The sequence below is a fragment of the Myiozetetes cayanensis genome, unplaced genomic scaffold (assembly GCF_022539395.1).
Source record: "Myiozetetes cayanensis isolate MyiCay16 unplaced genomic scaffold, myiCay2020 scf2-11, whole genome shotgun sequence".
In the NCBI taxonomy this organism is placed as follows: Eukaryota; Metazoa; Chordata; class Aves; order Passeriformes; family Tyrannidae; genus Myiozetetes; species Myiozetetes cayanensis.
Window position 1 is genome coordinate 33,199,915 of NW_026087411.1, and position 14,816 is coordinate 33,214,730.

General features: G+C 36.1%; 1 protein-coding gene across 1 annotated transcript in view; it reads right to left on the reverse strand.

Moving 5' to 3' along the window:
• Positions 1-14,816, reverse strand: part of CRIM1 (cysteine rich transmembrane BMP regulator 1) — a 173,687-nt gene that overhangs the window by 81,519 nt on the left and 77,352 nt on the right. The window contains exon 3 of the mRNA XM_050315533.1: positions 6,528-6,770. Coding sequence (XP_050171490.1) covers positions 6,528-6,770 — 243 coding nt within the window. The remainder of the gene's footprint in view (positions 1-6,527; positions 6,771-14,816) is intronic.

Sequence of the window (14,816 nt, forward strand, 5' to 3'; positions counted from 1 at the left end):
TTTTTGCAAATTACTTCCTCATAAGCAACCACTTATGCATCATCTGCATCAAATCATCTTTTAAATCAGAAAAATTATCCAAGGAATGCATGCTTGTTAGGTAACTTTACAGAAAGACTTCCTTTCTCTTTAAGATTCACTTTTTAAAATTCTTGACTCAGGAAGGAACTGAACTAATATTAGTTAATAAAAAATTTATAACAACGAGGCAACCTTAAACAATCATTACACCTGTGAATAATATTAGTTACTAGACGTACACTAGGTTACTGAAAATACATACTTCCAACAGCTTTTAAAAGAGTAAACAATTCATTGTTTATTTTTTTCCTAATTAAAGGCTGTTTAAACAGCAAAATACTTGGGTTATAGAAAATTTAAAAAAAAAAAAGAGATACACTATGGATTGATGTCTGCACATATAAAGTATATACTTTAAATACTATTTCATTAGGTTGTTTTTTGGGGTTTTATATATGATGAAAATGAAATGCAAATTAACAAATCTTTCTGCATTAATGAGATAAAGAATTCCACTTAACAAGAAAGACTGACCAACAGTTTTTAGAAAGCAACAAATGTTTAGAAATCCAGAAGACAAAAAAAAAATAAACAGGCTGAATATATATTTAATCCTTATGAGTAATTCTCAGGAAGGCTGAAACACATCTTTATCTTATTTGGTCCTAAATCTTCCATGTTAACAAACAATATCAACTCAGGTATTATCTATTTGCCACCCCTTATCATAATTATACTAAGAAAGTACAGAATAAAACATCTTTCCCGCTTTAAGATATGAGCTACCTTCTGATTAAGCGAGCAAGATGAACAGAATGTTATCAGACTGAAAATTACACAGTAAGGTATCTCTGATTAGTGATTAAACTTCAGTATTGACATTATCATAGCTGCTTACTGAAGTACTAAAGCAGCTTGGCAATGATACACCACACTTCCTCGAAGAGCTGATAACCTTCAAAGGCCTGTTTCTTCTGGTCCTACATTTTCCCAGCTTGATGCTCAGCAGTACACAGCAATAATAACCAAATCAGTCATAACAAAACATCTCAGTCTCAGAATTACATGTGTTCAGCACATCTCCATTTTAGTGGTTAGAGTGATAGTAAATAGCTCACTAACACTGAAAAACAGTCCGAAAGTCTATTAAAAAAGTACAAACTTAAGAAAAATTACAAACAAACCCCAAATCAAGAAGTTTCAAATAGATTTTTTTTTCTTACTATTATATTGTTAGATTAATCATAAAATGGCTGAGGTAGTACAGGACCTCTTGGAGGTTCCCAAGGCAGGCCATGTAGATCTGGCTGCTCAGGACTATGCCCAGGTGGCTCTTCAGTATTCCTCAGATGGAGACTCCACTACTTCTCGGGGCAATCTGTGCCAGTGCTCAGTCACCCTCATGACAAAGGAAGTGCTTTCTGATGTTCAGAGGGAACCTCCTCTGTTTCAGTGTGTGCCCCTCGCCTCTCTGGTCCTGTCATTGGGCACCACTGAAAAAGAAACTTGGCTCTGTCGTCACACCCCTTTCAGGTGTTCATATGCATTGAAGAGATCTCCCCTGAGCCTTCTCTTCTCCAGGTGGAACGGTCCCATCTGTTTCATACTTTCCTCCCAGGAGAGTGATGAAGACAGATAAGAGATGCAAAATATTTGAAAGAGGAAAAAAGGTTCCTACTGTCTTTCAGATTTAAACAGGTTTCTCAAAGTGGAAAAAGTATTGAGACAAACTTACAGATAATCTGAAAATATTGTAAGGTTTCACGACAGTCTATAACTGGATTCTTCATTGCTTAAAAAGATATTTCCCAAGTTAGCTGCACTACTGTCCAAAAAAAATAAGACTGCAAACATTTGCCACTGAACTACTAGTGTCTTTTCACAACTTTGATTCCAATAATTATCACATGTACATTTCATGAACAGGTTTATTATAAGCTGTTATTATATGTTTTCTTACAAGCTTAAAAAAAAAGTTTATTCTAGAAGCTTTAGGCTTTAAATATACAGTTTGACAAATAACGTGTCTTCATAAACATGTTTCAATTTCCTACCAATGAAGACACACCCAATCAACCTTTGCTTACAAGTCTTCAAGAATTTTCTCATGCTCTGAATTTGTATACAGTTACCAAGTTTTCTACAAGAAAGTAGCAGAAACTCTGCCATGGTTGCAGACCCTGACATAGCTGCAATAATGTGCCACCTCCTTTACAGACTATAAAACCAAAGGTCTCTGATCATGAACCTGCTAAAGCTTAGGTGAGAATAACTTCCTGGTAGAATATGTTAACACAGTATATTAGGTGTATTAAGTTTCACCCTGGCAAATTATGTCATCCTTTCAACTAACAGAGTATATAGTTTAGGGGCAAGATCTTAATAACGATCTATGCATTTAATGATCCAGTAGCAAGTCAGTAATCACATATCTGATGTAACATGGTGGCTCAGCATGGGGTAAGACTTCAGAAACTGCAGATTACTGAGGGTTCAGTTCAAGGATACCCAGTCTGCTTCTACAGCAGCTAAAAAGCACCATGTAACATCCTTTGCTTTTAGTTCAGATGCATTCCAAGTGGTTCCTTAAGAATAAAAAAGCACAACCCATCTACATGTGATAATGGTAGTTGCACTTTCTGCCCAGGGAGTAGGAAAGAAACATGAAAGTATTTCTCCATGACAAGGCATTACCCTTTTGACACTCCTTGACACTTCAGAATACATTACATACAACCATAACAGATGGCATTCCTGGACTTCCAATGCAGCCGTATCACTGCCTGAATCACTTCCTTAACTGCCCTATTCCAGGTATTTGCCAACATGGACCCCCACATGTGCTGGGTTTTTTTCCTCCCTCACCATCAACTTAAAAGCCATTTCTCCAGTTCCATTTGGTATGTTATCTGTAGTTCTTCCCCGCTCTTATCTCGAGTTCTCTCAACATCAGCTTTAACAAAGCATCCAATGCATGTACTGTTTCTATGAGTAACAGAGAACATAGAATTTCTCTTCTCTCAGCTATGCATAAAAACTTTATTTTGCTGACCCTTGCCCTTAAGCGCAAGACTGTGAAAGCTCCAGACCTGATTTTGAATGCTGAAGCTGTACCAGGGTGGAGCACAAGTTACTTCCCTGTGCGTCATTACACTACCTACTACTTTTGCTGCTGATCTCAGACTTTCCATGAAGCCCTTACTGCACGAAATTCTTCAGAGAAGTAAGCTAAACAATAATATTTTCTTTACAATTGTGTTTAAACCAATACTTGGTACCATAAAAAAAGAGAGGCCGTGCTGGAGGTGAGTAAATGAAAGTTCTGCCAGAAAAACTTCTAGAAGAATGACAAACGACTCATTGTTTCAACATAGGTTATGTCTAGCATGACAGACATTTCCCAGTGCTGGGAAGGATGTCAGAAACTAAAAGATGGCACTCCCTTTTGCACCATATACAACAACAACAACAAAAGTTATAAATAAAGGTTCAACAAACATCTGTTGGACAACTGCCAAAGTAAACTATTTAGCTTGCTTTATTCAAAAGTGACAGCTAGAGTTCCTATCACCACTTCAGCAACATACATTTTAAATAGATTTTAATTCAATCTTTAAATAAACAAACATGATTTAAAAAAATCACTGTTCATAGTGGTTTAGCTTTTTAGCCAAAGAGGCACATATACTCCCAAAAATCTTGTTTCAGGTAGTTTTTATTTTTATCATTAGCATGTTATGCAGCTCCATTTGAGATTGCTCATTCAAACTATCTTTAAGAATTATATGTTTTTAAAATACATTTTAGGAACTGTAACTCCCAGCTTAAAAAAAATTCAATGCACATTCACTAAATTCACTGCTCATGAACGGACAGTTATACACAGTTTGTAGGAATAAAGGAGGTTGCTTATGGCACCGGGCCAGTGTTATTTCACCTCTGAGTTTTGTAACTGCAGCAAAACAATGAGCATAAACAGTGAGTATGACATATTTATTCTCAGTAGGTACCACAACTGTGATGAGATGCTTGGTGAAACAACAGGTAAGAACATTTAAGATTAATTTATCTGGACAAGTATTTGTTCAAATTTGGGCAAATCTAGACAGTCCATAGACAAGTATGACTAAGCTACTGAGTTTCTTCACTGTTAATTTTTACTGAATATCAATGCCTTTAGTTGTATCCCTAAAGTAAAAGTCGCAAAAGAGGAAGTGGATCTCAAAATAAAAATGTTGTTTTTATTCTAGCATTTAGTGTTAAGGAAACACTATTTTCCTTTCAGTAACTCAGTTGCCAATCACAGCATTTGAACATATCCAGATCTCAGCAGAAGCTTCCCAACTCAAATGCCACAGTAAACTAGCGAGCAGTGATATCTTATTTAAGGAACAAAAATAAACACAATTTATGCTTTATTTGTGCAAGCACTTTATCTTGGCATAAGGCAGCATTGCCGTCACAGGAAGCGGTCCTCCCAGTTTCTGTTTTGATGTCCCAGTTTGAGGCTGGTCAAGCAGACACAGAAGTGCAGAAGAGCACTCTGGTAGCAGTACTCACAGAACTGAAGTTTTTGGGTCTGTGGCAAAAACTGGAAAACATTTTTCTCTGTTCAACATGCGAATTCCATCGACTTGCTGACATACTCAGTAAAGCTTGTGACATCAGCCCCATAAGAAACTCTACATGAATACCTACCTCCCAGGCCTTATACTGTCCACTGTCCCTTTTTTTTCCCAGCAATATGGCATTTCAGTTATAATTCATATAGTTCAGTTCCCCTCCAACTCTTCTTTCCTACAGTTCTTCAGGATACCAAGTCAAACTCTGAAAACAAAAGGTCTATTCCAGGCCTCTCAATTTCTAACCCCCATTTGCAAAGCTCTACACTTCCCTTAAATCTCATTAGTTTCCTTCCCCAACCTCTTCAAAGCCTCTACTCTTCTGTCCTTCTAATATGCATCTACATTTTTCCATTCCCATGTACCTTCACCTCCTTAAGTCCCTATAGCAAAAAATATGAACTGTTTCAGAAAACAATATACACACAGTGACATAAATTCACTAATGTGATAGAGAATCGTGTTCAGTTTGAAGATTCTGTGGCAAGTGAAAACAGCCTTCAAGAAGTAATCTCCATGGGTCAGACTTATTTGCAAACTACAAGATGGCCATTCAAATAACACCTGGGAGGACATGATCAGAGCTAACATTTACTTTGAGAAAGATAAATAATCCAAAGTCAGCAAGACAAAATTCAGTAAAGGCATAATTAAGTACATATAGAAAGAATTAAAATGTAAAAATATAGTGGTTCAGAAGCAATCATGCTACAGAAAGATCCCGGCATCACAGCACTTCACCAACTAGAAATAACTCCAGTAAAACAATTAAATCTTATTTAGAAATTTGCATGAGAGACAGAAAACAATTATTCTACAGCATTTAGTGCTGAGGAAGACTCTCTAAAAATATTAGTCTGCTTTTGGATACCACATTTTAAAGAAATGTGGATAAATGGAAAAAAAACTTATAGAAGGGAAACATAACAAGGCAGGAGTTCAAAGGAGCTATGTCATGAGAAATTACAGCCAATTCTAGATGAAAGAAGCCTAAGGTTGATGAAATGTTCCAAAAAATTATAGTAAAAATTACAGTAAAGACTTGTTCACCAATTACTCAGGACAGGGGAATAAAAAAGTTTGCCTAAATTTCCATTGGTTGGATTTGCATTGGATACTAGGGGAAAAAAACCCACAAAGAGAAGTACTAGAAGATACAAAGACTGTACAATCTTCTTGCATGGAAGATTTAAGAAAACTTAAACAAGCATAGGAAAAGCACAGTTAAACATACTTGAACCTGTTTGCCTATAAGATTTTGGATTATACCATTTTATATTCCTGTTTTCAGCTCTCTATTTTTATTATTTATCTTTACCAAAGCCTGGATCAAAGAGTACATTACATCTTCCACTTCACTTGGAATAATAAATCACAAGAGAGGGTGATCTGTGCTCTCATGAAATAGAAGATGGGTAAATACTGAAAATGTTGTAAAATTTTTCAGTATGCTATTTCATAACCATTTTGCTCTCCAGTTTTTAAGGGTCATCACTTGATAATCTAGAGAAATCTTAAGACAGAATTCATAATTCCCTGTCCATGCACCAGTGTATACCTACTATGAAAAACCTTTGTATAATCTAATCAGTATATAAAGTATGTCATTTGCACTAGTGGCATTCACAGAAATGTAACATTCTTACTAGGTTACTTTTCCCTTGTTGCTCAGTTTAAATTAATGTTTAAAGGAAAAAAAAAACACAGTAAAATTTATCATATATCGTTTAAATGGAAACTGGCCACATTTAATAACTTTAATTTTTAAGAATCAGAGTAACTCAGAGGCTATATAGGCTTTATTAGACACAATTATATAAATTACTTTGCTCATCAGACAGAAAAAAACTGAAAAATGGGAAAACGAATTGTGTCTGCTTTTACCTGGTTTGCATTCATAGAGGTCACAGCATTCCCCTGGCTTTCCTGATGCCTTAGAAACCAATATATTCAAATAGCCGGGCTGGCAAACCTTCCTCAAGCAGCCTGCAGGATTACACACACAACGGCTTGGCAGTGGACAGCATTCACCAGGAGGAGCATAACCTTCAATCAGGATGGAATCTTCCGGACAGCGAGGAGAAAACTGGACCTCACAGCGGGCCTTGGAGCAATCGGGTTTCTCTTCTGAAAGGGAGAGAAAAATCAGCATGCCATACGTGTCAGTAAAACACTGTACTGAAGCTGTAAACATGAACTCAGTTAAAACTCCTTCTCTTCTCCTTCCCCCAAAACAATAAAAAAGAAAAGGAAACAGCTGCTGCTGAACTGAGTAGTAAAACTTATGGAATATACTTAAAAAAAACTATAGCTATTTGCTAGATGGCAGGTTCCCTACGGAGTATTTTACAAAATGCTAATCTGTACAATGTGTGTGACTGTTGAACCCACACGGCCTCAAGAACAGCTGTGAAGCTACACAGTTGGCCAGGACATTTAGATACAACTTGTCACATCATGTCAGCTCTGAAGTTCACACCTATACCTTCAGTTTCCGAAGATCTTCCATTATGAGCAACTGATTTTAATTGACTGATTTATTAACCTAGACTGAGCTTTCACTTATTCAAAAAGCTAGTTAAAAGTTCAACATCTAACATATTTGCAGAAGAGGATTTTTTCTGTACATGCTCCCATGTTCACATCAGAAACATTGTTCCTATATACTTTTGCAGCTTGATCACTAACAGAAGAGGTTTGACTATGGTGATGAGGTTTGATGATGATCCTTATGGGTCCCTTACAACTTAGGATATTCAATGATTCCTCCATTCTAAAGTACTAAAAACAAGTTCTTCATATTTTTTCTTACAAGCAACAAAGATTACTAACCTAAATATGCTACTAGATAGAGTCATAACTCTTTTATTATAGTTTAAAATCCCGCTATTTCCATCTATCTTCAAAACAGCCTTGACTAGATATATATTTTGCCTGAAACTTTAAATAACATTTGTAAGACCAATGTTTTTCTGAAGCATATCCTTTTGTTTAGATTCTTTTCTGCTTTAATAAACACACTGTTCAGACTGAACATTACTGGTTACAGAGGTTCCCTGCAGAAAGCGGTATAAATAATAGATAATATACTAGTTTCAGTATTTTACTGATATGTAGTTTACAGATATAACAAAAGGCTTGACATTTTAGCTTTTAAAATTATTTTTGTTTTCCACTATATGTAGTTCAACATTCACAGAGAAGTGATAGAACTGCTGCAGTAGCAGCTCTTGAAGTTTGTACTTATGATAAGGCTCTTGATAGAATACTTGTACTCAAGATAGACCCTTGAATTCCAACTGTTCATTGATCTGCCCTAGCATTATGCATCAGCAATCTTCTAGTTTCCATGACTAGCAGATAATCCCATTGTCATGCAATCTTTCTCATGGAAAGGCAAGTTTACTACTATTTTCTACTTAACTGCAACTAGATGTATGCATGTATCTATATGAAGATATACATTTCCTTAAGGTCTGCTTGTACTTGCAATTGGTCAAATCCAAACAATACAGTTACAATTTGGTCAATGCAATTGGTCAAATACAATAAAAACTCTGACTAATTTGGCCAACTTTCAGAAAGGCAAGATTTGTCTGAAATGCATGTCAAAGTCTTGGGATTCTGACTATTCAGGACTCCAGATATCTTTCTTTTGAGGACCTATGCAAAGCCTACTATTGGAGCTGGTAAGATCACCTAGCAAAAATATGAAAACAAGGATATATCACTATCAACATGTAAGGCATATCACAAACAAGAGAAGAGATTTTTGCATGAATTTTTCACTCAGCGTTTCAAAGTTATCTTTGATAGTATTTTCCATGTCATTGTGCCCAACATAGTTAGTGGCAACAGAATAAATAAATAAAGCTAGTATCTCTTTCAGAGGAAATGGTTTAAACATAACCACCATCTTGCAAATATATGTTTGTGTTTTAACACCAGGTAACATAACACTAGTAGACATTTAGAAAACAAACTAAAGGTTTTCTTTTTAATCTCTTTTAAAAAGTAATAGTGTCACTATTACTTTTGTATTTCATAGTCCTGAAAATCCTACTAATAACTCTCTATGAACACTCATGTAAATATCATGCTTCCAAATTACATCTCAAACTACGTACACGTTGAAAAATTCCCTTTCCAGTATACAGATGCAACTGAGAAACAGGAAAGTCAAATATATTAACCCAAGCTGGATCAGCCAACAGATAATTATCTTTCAGCTTTTCAAACTCCAGCCCACATCAGAGTCAAAAACAGGTTAAGAAACTTTCTGCATATCATGATTTGGTTCTTGATTTAGATGTCATTTTCTTTACGGAAAGGAGCTACTGGTTGAAATGACATGTGGTCAGCCATATATAAATTGTTTTTTCTTGTACAGTCCCTATTCATATTTTTGAACATAATCTTTACCTAAAACATGAAAATCCAGCAGCTCTGGGTCTGGCATTATTATATGGTGGTTAAAACTTCAATCAGCTAGAATTACACTAGCATAACTGCATGCTGAGTCCAGAACTCACTGCAATATAAGAAGGTGGGAGTTCAGTTTTACTGCATTTCAGTAAAGGCTGATGAGGGGTCCTCATTTTGATACCAAGTTTGAATAAAAGACATTACTTTTAAGCAACCCATTCATAAAAGTTTCAAGGTTTTTCTTCTTGTTATCTCAGCAAATCGCAAGATCTTTATCCACAGGGATTCATTATACTGAACTTGTTTACCTTTTCATTACTTCATCAAAGAAGGCATCAAAATTTAATTTGTTCTCAAAATAAATTACAAACATTCATATAGCTATAAATGTCACTGTTTTAGCTGGATTCCTGATTTAATTCCATTACATATAGCTATTTAAGATTTCATCAAAGAAGAAGAATTGTTTAATACCTCTTTTTTCCTTTACTAACAAACAGTTCTAGCCCTTACAAAAGGAACACATAAGAAAACATGTAAGAACAAAATAATTAAAATTGCATCAACGGCCTCAAAAGACAAAAAGGTGGGGTAATGGCAAGATGCATTCCCCAAAAAACAACTGTGAAGTCACTCACCAGTGATATTTCTCATAACTTTGCCCCTTTTATACGCCAACAGATTATTTCAAAGTAGCTTCTCAATAGACCAAAGCAGATTCACAACAATAGCCTACTGCTTCTCAGTCAAATAGACATATACCATGAAGCACTGACCTGTCTCCTAGATGTTGTTTTAAGCCATTATATATTATACAAATCAGGATCTTCAAACCAATGTCTCCAAAGTCAGACAAGGCATCAGGACTTAAACTCCATCTTATTATCTCTATTTTGATAATAAATAGAATATAAACAAATACTATGTGTCCCCAGAAACAGAAGAACTTGTATACCAAACCTAAAAAATTAGACTTTTGAGGAAAGGAAGAACTATATAGATATCTGACTTACTCTAAGATAAATTAATACAGCAAATTTATACTTATTTCTAAATAATGAGGCATCTTAACAGACTACACTACAAGAAGATACACGTGGCACATTCCTCTCATCCAAAGTTCAAATTCCTTTACAAGAAAAATTTCATACAACCCTAACTGTATGTAAAGACAGTAGAATTGTTACAGCAGATATCTGCTTTTGTAACTAAGAGGTTGTACTCAGGACACTTATCACACTAATTAAAACATATTTCTATAAAACATTGCTCTCCCTTTACCCTTGAAACAGCTGATAGGTCTCATTTGATATGTTTACTTATTTAGAAAGACAAGAAATTGCTTATAGAAATCACAAATTAATTTACTGAGGAGTTGCATACACTCTTGCAGTTTGATTTGCAGAATCAAACAGTTATCACAGAATTCCAGTATAGGTAAGGTTGGAAGGGACCACTGTGGGTCATCCGGTCCAATCTCCCTGCTCAAGGGTCATCCTCGAGCACATTGTACAAGATTGTAAAGACGTAGCCGCCCAAGGGCTAAATAGAAGGGCAGGATCACCTCCCTCAGCCTGCTGGGAACGCTCTTCCTAAAGCACCCCAGGATACCATTGGCCTTCTTGGCCCACAGCTTGTCCACCAGGACCCCCAGGTCCTTCTCTGCAGAGCTGCTTTTTCAGCAGATGGGTCTCCAGCCTGTACTGGTACATGGGGTTATTCCTCAGCAGGTGCAAGACCCTACCCTTTGCCTTGATGGAATTTCATACGGTTCCTCTCTGCCGATCTCTCCAACCTGTCAAGTTCCTTCTGAAGGGCTGCACTCTGGGGTATTGGCCACTCCTCTCAGCTTTGTGCCACCAGCAAACTTGCTGAGGAGTCATCAGTCCCTTCACCCAAGTCATTAATGAATAGGCCAAACAACACTGGGCCCAGAATCCACCCTTGCAGGACACCACTAGTGACAGGTCTCCAACTGTGCCACTGACTATGACCTTCTGCGATCTTCTGTTCAGCATCTCACTGTCCACCCATCCAGTCCACACTTCCTGAGTTCTCCCTATGAGGCTATTATGAGAAACAGTGTCAAAAGCCTTGCTGAAGTCCAGGAAAAGGAAAAAAAGAAAAGAACCTCATCACATTTCAGGTGAAAGCATTAACAAGGAGAACAATCACTTGTCAAGGATGCATCCATCAAGCTTCTCATAAAAGTCTGAACTGATAACCTACAACCCACTAAGAAAAACTTAGCTAGCTGCAAACACTGCCTTTATGTTTCAAAAAGGAGCATTTCAAACAGCAACACAAAGAACAGAAACTATCAGTTGGTTTTCTGATGAGGTTTCTCTGTGGGACACATTCTCTTTATAGCCTTTCATCAAACACCACTGACGCTGGAAGCATTTTGGTATCCCTGACACCTCAGAGCCCACAAAGAATCTCTACACAGTTAAAGAAATAGTCTGGATCAATCAAGCTTTTACAAACTATCCTGAGACAGATAATTTTTTAAAGAAATTCAGAAATTTATCTGGAAATATAACATTTTTCATAAACTGAACACAATCCAAACAGGAAAACTGACATTCAGATGCATTTCAATTAAGAAACTCCTATCCTCAGAAACAAATTTAATCCCTGCTCTAAAAGGCCACCCTACAGATAATTTATTATAAAGTCCTTCAGTTTAACAGTGACAGTGCTAGTTTTAGGTATAAATTACTACTGGTAATTACTACTGGCACCAGTTTTGCATTTCAAGACAAACTTTACTTTCTGTAGGTCTTACTTGCTGTTACTTTGCAATTAGCCTGCAAAAAGAACCTGCTGTTATTGAGCACATGACAGAGGACACCCTACAATTACCAAGAATAACCTAAGTTACAATGTATAAGTGAAAGGAACAGCTAAGTTACAATCTACTGCGTGCTTTAATATTAAAAAGTCAGGATGTCTCAAAAAATTTTCATATTTTTATCTCAGAAGTAAACAGAAAAGTTAAGCATCTCACAAGTCAAGGCATAACATCATTCAAACCGACTTTTCACTGAAATCACACTATATTTGTTATAAAGTGTATGAGGGGGAGAAAAGCAATCTTCAAATGATAGAACAATAAGAAAGAAATCAAGATATGGAGTTAGTTTTCTTCCCATTTACTTTAGAAAGAATCTCTCATAAAGTAACAGTCATAAAGCCAGAACTTTCACAAAGTTTCTCCACATCAAAAACTAATATGTATTTTTAAAATTACGTTTACCATGACCATACAAAGCTATTACGGGGAAGTGGAGGTATAATGTCAAGTTAATAAAGTTGTAATGTTGAAAGTAATGCTTTCTCTGAGAGAAGGCAGCTTCTTTACCTTCCTGAAAGGTATTATGCAATACTCAAACTAGGTACTACTGAATATAGGAAGCCTAGGTCTCAGGGTTTTTTTGTTTGTTTTGTTAAAGTAGAGCAGTTGTAACAAACCCCAAACGAGCATACACCACCCTCACTCCCACTTTTGTTAATACCAAAGCAGTACAGAAATAAAAAATGGCTCCTCAAGAAAAATTAAACCCTTTGCTTTTACCTCTGTTTCAAATTCTTTTCCTTCATTATGTTTGCATGCTCTGCTTTGACATGCAGAGAAAGTATATGCCAAGTTTATTTAATGAGAAAAGCAGAACAGTTAAACCATTGGTTACTAACGTTAAAGGATCTTAAGTAATAATCTAGTCTGGGAGAAATGGAGAAGAAAAGCCCCAACAGGGGTAGGAGGGTCTTCTCATTCTTCAGGTGAAAAAGAACAGATCCATGTGTCTCGTGAAACCATTTCAGGGGGGGATTTTTATCGTTTTGTCAAAGTGTCATATGATGCTGTTACTCAGTGGTCACCATAGAAACAAGGACAGAATGTTTTAACTGAAGAGGGGGCTGAAGAGAACTATCAGATTCGGGTCCAAATGCTTCCATTGACATATTTAAACTGTTCTACACCTGCTTCTTTAAAATTAAGTTTTTAATATGTATGCATATGGATTCACATACACATATGTATGTACACACAGATGGAGGGAATACGTTCTTTTTTTTCTGTTAGGTCCCTACAAAGAATACAGAATAAGAAGCATTTTGAAATAGCCAGCTTCATATTTTAATTTTCAGAGCAGTTCAAAATAGAATATGTTTCATCAAGATGAACATTTTGAATGACTAAGTAAAGTAATGCATTGGTTGGCATTGGAGCTTTGAAGGCACATGTTGTTCAGCTAAGTATTTTTGTTTCACTGTAAACAATTTTTGTGAAATCTAGGCTAAAATACAGCCACTTTTACTGTACAGTCTTTGAAATACATTCCAAACAATAGGCATACTGTATTGCTATACAGTGACAGGAAGGAAATATTATAAGGATTAGGGATAAACAAGAAAAATGATTACCCAGCTGAAGCAGTCAGACAGACAGGGATCGATACTGGAATGCAAAATATCCAAAAGGATTTCAGAGAATCAAAAGGGCAGTTATAGTAGATTAAAAAATGAGATTACCTTACACACACAATATGCACAGTATTGTATACGGATGAACTGCTACAAATAAAAAAAGGAACTAGAGCCTGACCTTTTACCTAAAACTGAACTTTATTTAAAATCAATTCTGTTGTCTAAACAAGTATTATTACGCTTTTCAGCATTCTAGCATTCTGGGCTTTATGTACTACACAGTGGGGCAACCTATCTCACCCACATTAGAGCATCACCTTCTCATAATGTAACAACAAGAGCCTGCAATTAACTTGGGTTAAAGATGTCACACACAAAAAGACAGTAGTAGATACCAGTTTTATGAAACATGCACTCATTAATATACATCTTTGCAACATGGTATTCAATATGGATTTGCCAAAGGCTTTCCATTTCAAGGACCAAATAAGAAAAAAGGGTTACACCACTCAAGAAAGACAATAATCCCATTTGGATAACAAAGCTATTACAACGTTATAATTTCAATTTCTGAACTGTTTTTTATTCCTACATTAAAAATATTAAAAAGAAAGGTGGTAACTCAAAACAAAACAAACAAAAACCCAAACCTCACTCTAGAATTGCAAACAATCCTGACCCCCAACCTGCTCTCTTCCAAAGGAAGAAGAGTTAATAGACTCAATGAGAGTGTCAGACACCTGCATCTAAATGCAAATGCAAGTTCTATAAAACCAGTAACATCTGGGGCAGTAGTTACATTTGGGTTCAGACTTCTCAGCTCACAGAATTCCTCTGTTAGGCTTAGAAACAGTCAGGTCTTGAAAACTCAAAGGTAGTTTTACTTTTCCTCCATTTAATTCAAAACCTGCTTTCAGTGGGTATACATTCGCTTGACACCAACAAGTTAATCCAAATCAATAATGGACAACATTAGCTGACAGAACTGTACATGAAGGACATGAGCCCAGTCCACTGCACAGAACACAGTGGAAGATATGCCATCCCAGGGACAGAATCCACTTCTATTGTTAACTGCACTACTTTCAGTAGCATTAAAGCAGCTTTAAACTTCAGTAGTGAAAATCCTTCAGAAGTCAGTTGGAGAGATGAGCAGATAGCTAACTACCTGCAGTCAGATTAACAGATGTGTTGCCTCTAACGTAGGAAAAAAAAAAAAAAAGTGTTTTCAATACTGTCACGAATGGAATAACATTGCACATTGTGATTTCTCTGTATAAGAGAGGCTATTATGCTGGATGAATGGTACTACTCCTA